This window comes from Vigna radiata, chromosome 10 (genome assembly GCF_000741045.1).
Source record: "Vigna radiata var. radiata cultivar VC1973A chromosome 10, Vradiata_ver6, whole genome shotgun sequence".
In the NCBI taxonomy this organism is placed as follows: Eukaryota; Viridiplantae; Streptophyta; class Magnoliopsida; order Fabales; family Fabaceae; genus Vigna; species Vigna radiata.
The window spans coordinates 13672861-13679044 of NC_028360.1; the positions used below are offsets into that span (position 1 = coordinate 13672861).

The 6184-nt window shown below is 34.6% G+C and overlaps 1 protein-coding gene across 1 annotated transcript; it reads right to left on the reverse strand.

The window, feature by feature from the left end:
- Positions 1-200: 200 nt before the first annotated feature.
- Positions 201-5879, reverse strand: LOC106774380 (probable prefoldin subunit 3). The gene is made up of 6 exons (XM_014661360.2): positions 5668-5879; positions 3770-3827; positions 2984-3055; positions 1390-1509; positions 1192-1293; positions 201-592 (listed from the first exon to the last, which is right to left on the reverse strand). The coding sequence occupies exons 1-6, from the start codon at positions 5820-5822 to the stop codon at positions 512-514; spliced, it is 588 nt and encodes a 195-aa protein (XP_014516846.1). The 5' UTR covers positions 5823-5879; the 3' UTR covers positions 201-511.
- Between the last annotated feature and the right edge of the window lie 305 nt (positions 5880-6184).

Genomic DNA, 6184 nt, shown 5'->3' on the forward strand with positions numbered 1-6184 from the left:
ATTAGAAACCGTCCAGATCTACGTCTCTTTTGAGGAAAGATAAGATGACACTGACATCACTAGAGAGCAATCGATAGCGATGTCTTGTCCCGCTTTATTCAGCGTTGTTTAGTCCATGGATTTCATTCACAATCGAAGCCTTCTGTGGGGCCTTTTTGATTATCTATCTGAAGCAGAATTTGGACTCGAACTCGGCTTACTCAGACAAACTAAAATTAGCATCAGCAATAGAAACTTAAACAAGTAAAACCGCATTACAGAGTAAAATATATCCATATGATCACACCGAACAAAACTTTCCCATCAACCTAATATATGGGCATTTTACAAGAGACCAAGACAACAGCCAACGTAAATATAGTTCCTCTTAGTCTACTGTGGTGAAACCGAACCGGAGACCCAGAAAACCGCAATTTATCTAAATTATAAATTGGCTAGAGATAAAAATCAAACTCTAAAGAAAATGTATAAGTGCTACATTTTAGATCTAGGTGCGAATAAATTATCCATTTTACTCTTGAGCAGTTGGAGCAGCAGCCTGTTGAATTCTCCGTTGATGCACATCCCAATTATACACGCGAGCAATTGTAACCTGATAAAATACGTATATATAAATAACTAGAATTAATTATTTCCAAGAACCCTGTGAAAAGATTGGATGATAGATTACCGATACACATTCTCAACAACATTTGTGCAATATACAAAAAGCAGTTCAAGTGTCTCAGATGCATGATATAAAGATAAGACGTGCATGGAAGATGCGAAAATGAGTCTAGAAAATGCTGACTGGGCATCTTTGTACGCTTGTTTTTTAAGAAAACGAAGGAATGAATTGAAATGAAACACTGTTTTTCATTGTTTGTTTGTGAGTGTATTTTTCCATATTCAATATGAAGGTCCAAATTAAATAATTTTTCACTCGCTTGATTTTCCATTCCAAATCAAAATTTCTCATTTTCTTTGCCGTAAACTGACCAGTGAAATAAAACTTTTTATCTCAATTTTCAATTCCTATTTTATGTTCTACCTTCCTACATTCTATCCCTCCTGCTGAGAACATCCCTTAAAGGCATTAAACGGCCTTTCGCCATGCTGCTATACAAGCTCAATGTTCTTATGTTTATTTGCTTTAAATGGGAAGGTGTAGAAAATGCAGAGGCGTATGGAACCCTTAGTTAGCAAGCTGACCTGCGTGATTGTCACCTGGTCCCTCAAGAACTGAAGATCAGCAATCAGAACTTCTAAACTGGCTCTAGCATTATCCAGGTTCTTCTGTAGAAGACCTGTAGCCTGAAACAGAAATATAGGCTTTATTTATATAGGGGGCTGGGGGGTAGGAAAGAAACAAAGAACAGAAATAACACCTAAAAACTAACATACAAGTACCTCTTCTAATGAATATTCAAGCATAACATTTGCTCCCAGCCACAAGCACACCGAATCAGTTTCTTCTATGCGTGCTCGTGAATATATGCCTTCTGATACTTCAAAATCAGTAATAAGTGCCTGTATTTAAATTCAAATACAAATCTTAAGTTTGTAACATAACTAATGCTTTTCACTTGCAATAAAATCTTTAAACAGTTTACTAGAAATACAAAGGTTGTATGAACAAATGCTCAATATTAAACTATTAATGACATGCAATATGATGAGAAATTGATTTACAACAATAACTAAAGACTCCATAGCAAGAACTGAGACTGAAATTTGGCTGGCAGGGAGGTGACTGGGACTGGAGGGAAAGTGATATCCAAAACTGCATTCCAAAATCTCATCAGAGTGGACTGGACAGAGACCAAGTTATACAGAGTTTAGATGAACATGTGTAAGAGACTGTTCAATGATGGACGAAACAAGCATTTATTAATAATGCTTTATTATTCTGAGCTCTTTACTATTGTGCACCTACCTGCAGATATGCTGAGTGGTAGATATAAGTGTTCACGAGACAACCTCACAACTAAAAATGAAAACCTAGCATATAATGAACAAAAGCTTCTTGTACATGAATATCAGTCCAACATCAGTCCTCTTTCATAGCGTTCATTTTATATCTGTTTTCTTTTATTCCTTTGTTTCCTCTACTGTAGTCTTCCTAATCCAAAAATTACACAACTAAGCACAAATTTAGCACATCCTTGTTGTACAAAAATTTTGCACATCCTTGTTTCAGACCTGCCAGATTTTACATATATGAAAGTATATGTACATCCTTGTTGTTTCAGACCCGCCAAATTATGCACAATGTGATGGCATTAAACTAAATGCAAAAACATTAATACTCTTCTATGCGTGTCTAGTCTTGGACTAGAACTGCTTCTCTATATCAAAAAGATTGATCACAGTATCAATCTTGTAGATAAGAGGGATTAACACAAAAGCAGAGTTCAACAGCTTGAGATGTGGAATCAACTATAGGGGATGATGATACGCAAAACCCAACAGACAGAAAGAACTTTATCATATAGTATAAGCTTGACATAAAATTATAACCAAAAAATAAAAAATAAATCAAAAGCACGTGTATAAATAGATTCCATATAACTAGAAAATTGAGATAAGCAACAGCAATGAAGCCCAAGAATTAAACATGTGGACCTGAACGGCAACTTTTCATGGAAAGAAGGAAACTACACCCTTGCTGCCAACAAGAAAATAAATAAAAGGATATATCTAAAATGAGGTCACAATCACAAAATTAGTGCTATGCTTACATACTATTGAGGAATCAGGAAGTCTGGAGGATGTAACAACATAGAAAAAAATGATGGCATATTTTTTCCGGATAATTATATGTATTGACAGAATAATAATATACATACGATTTCAGAGTCAGCTGTCTGATAAAAGTTAATGACCATTAATATCTTGACTCTTTTGCAAGATAATAACTACAAGTATATTTTACCTAAATAATATTTACAATTATTACTTGTTTAGATATAGTTTGTTATAGAAAATCAGGCTCAAGACGAACCTCACCAGTACCCTTCTTAGCTTGCAATGTAGCAACAACATCTAAGCACTTTTCAATATCCGGTATCTTTGCCTGACAACAACCACAGAAAAAAAAAAAAAGTGTCACTGCAATAGGCAGGTTAGATTACTAAAGAAAAAAAGATTGGATATACTCACCTCAGAGTAACTTTATATAAATCATTTTAGGTTTACGTATTTTTGTCAAAAGAGAATAAAATTTTAAAACTAGCAATTGGTAATAAATCAATAAGATTGTTTTAAGTCCATCGTATACCAGCATTCTACTTCAAATATGAAGCCTAGACAGTTAGGAATGACCAAAATTAAAAATATATGACAACTTAGTTTGGAGTTTAAACCTACCAATCTACATGGCATAAATGCAACTCAACTAAGCCACGAGGCGTGAACCCAACTGTTTGTTCTGGTTAAATCCCATATATGTTTCAAAAACTATAGAATTAGAACCATGACACAAGTCCCAAGATGAGTAATATTAATCACGTGTTACAGAAAATAGAGCTTTCTTGATCCCATCCAGCAGACACCTAAACAGGCATAACAATGTCAAATTCACACTTGATCTTTGACAAGTTAAAGTTTTAATTGGTGCTACTAATTCTAACTTAAAATACAATAAGTGTTTCTTCCTTTCATGTTTCTAGCCCTCAAACAAAACACCAACAAAAGAATAATAACATAAAAGTATAAGTATGCCTCATTGTGGCTTATCTAGAAATATCATAAAGTATTATCTATTATTAGATTTATAGGGAAATTAAACCTGAAGATCCCTTTGCTGAGCAAGAAGCTTCATTTCTACTACCTTGTATTGCTGAAGTCTGCAAGGAAAACATGATGGATCCTAATTCATATAAACACTAATAAGAGTGCATTTACATGGAAACAAGAAATAAATTCACACATAAGCGTTTCTTTCTGTTTCCAAATGAACTTTTGGTTTTGAAAGCCTCTTTCAGAGCAAGAGAAACTTAATTTTTCATAGTATAATTAACACATTGGCAGCATTTGGTAGACAATTTATAATGGAGACCAGTGTTACAAATTGTGGATGGCCAAATTTCTGCCAGATAAACATGTAATTACAGGCTATGGATCTGCCATTGCAGGCCTTCCTTCACAAATTGCCTATGGGAATTTGCAGAAAAACCCATTGTCATTTAGCTATGATGGGGACATTTAGTTCCTTTTCCATGTTTGGTACAATTTTGGTATAACTAAAAGGTTAGAAACCAAGGAGAATAGTTTAGATCACTGCCATATATACCATTCAGTTCACTGGTCAAACACATCATATTGAAATAATAATGATGGAAGGAGGTTCATGACATAAACTCCATTTACTAACCTTTGTTAGGACAAAAGCACAAGAGAAGAGTACAACTCAAAACAAAACACTAGTCCATAAGGGGAGAGAGTCACGAGACTTAAGTATAACATCAAGTAGCTTATCCTACTTAGTGTCATACACTTAACACTGTCACCTCCCTGATGGACAAACATCTGCAACAGCTTAGACACAGTCGACACTAACCTAATCGAAGTTCATTTATCTCTGACTGTTTCACTCACCTATTAGTATTCAGTTTGCGCCTTAATCCAGATTAAAGGTATCACTTTCCATACTCTAATTCTCAATAAACATATCAATTGCTAGGACTTAAGCACAAAAGGAAAGCCTAACCCGAAAAACTAGTTCATTAGATGAAAGAGCCTCAAAGTTCAAATATAAAATTGGATAACTTATCCTACTCAATGTGGATCTCCTAACAAATGGGATGATTATACAAATTGCACACTTAGTAATGAATCTAAAGATTGACAATATTTAAGCATCATGCGTTGACATGTTTCAAAGATCTAAAAAGGAATCATGTGGATTGTAAACTCAAAAGCACATGAAAAGCTGCATAGTTCATTAACCACTATTCAAATCACAGAAACAAAAATAAAAAAAGACTATAATTTCAGGTAGCCTGACAGAGATTGTTTATCCAAAATAACTCCTACGCCATTCAGCCTTTCCTCATTTCAAGGTAATAATTCATTTAATGTTGCACAAGTTTTCTCCCCGTGTAGCCAAATTGACCAACTGGAGGTTTTTGTTGTTGTATGCAAAAATTCTACCCATTCCAAAATCCAGTCCAAAAGATCCAGCCTAAAAATCAACCATATTGATCTTCTTCAGCTCACATTCAGCTCAGCTTGTTCTGTCATCCCTATTCCCGACCTTTGCATAAATAAAATTCATTTCACACTCAATCGATTTTAGAAATACCTACCAACTACACCATTTATAAACTCACATCAGTTTCTGTAACTCTATCACATTCTTTTAAAACTTTTATTAGCAAAATTGACTATCATTATGTCACAAACCCCGCACATTTCTCAACCAGAGTCAAATATTAGCACATTTCCTTGAGTCCCATACTCATTTATAAAGGAAAACTGGAAGGCACCGCAAAAATGCAGATTAACCTAGCTAAGAACTAACTGAAACTAAGATGTAATTACCACACTGATACAATCATAAAACTCTACGAATGAAAAATATTACGATCAAGACAACCAGAGACAAATAACAAGCAGATCCTTGAAATTTCAGGTTTGGAGAATGTCGAAAATGAGAGAGTAAAAGAGGAAAATGAAAATGAAAACCTTTCTTGGAGAAAAGCGAGGGCTGAGCCAACATCGAGGCTCGATTGAGTGAGATAAGTTTGGACATCCTCCACGAATTGTGCCCCTGGTATTCCTCTTCGCTCCGTCAGCACCGAACCTGAACCTGAACCCGATGTTGAAGACGAAGAAGCCATGGTTTGACGCTCACAAGCGGCAATACACCACACGACGCTTTATCAGTTGTCGTTTTAGTTTGGGTCCATCAGTGGACTTCTATTAGGCCACGACCAAAGCCCATGCTCCAGTTTGGTTCTTTTTCTCTTCTTAAAGTTACTTCTCACACCACCTATTTTATACTAGCATCATTCCTTTTTTGGTAAATTTCACTTTAATTCCAAATATATCTCTAAAAGAGTAATTTTTTGAACAGTAATTTATAAAAAATATTAAACTAAATATTAAAATTAAGAGTAAAAATAAATATAGAAGAATGAAGTAAGAATAAGTATTTATTTATATGTATCTAAGCCAACAAAGAGTTACCAAATGCCTATGT

Excerpts from the sequence above, each read along its gene's own strand:
- LOC106774380 (XM_014661360.2), bottom strand. The coding sequence starts at position 5,822 with ATGGCTTCTTCGTCTTCAACATCGGGTTCAGGTTCAGGTTCGGTGCTG. Across the intron at positions 3,056-3,769 it reads CTCAGCAAAGGGATCTTCAG|GCAAAGATACCGGATATTGA; the intron begins GTTTAATTTCCC and ends GGTTGTTGTCAG. Across the intron at positions 1,510-2,983 it reads CTAAGAAGGGTACTGGTGAG|GCACTTATTACTGATTTTGA; the intron begins GTTCGTCTTGAG and ends ATTTAAATACAG.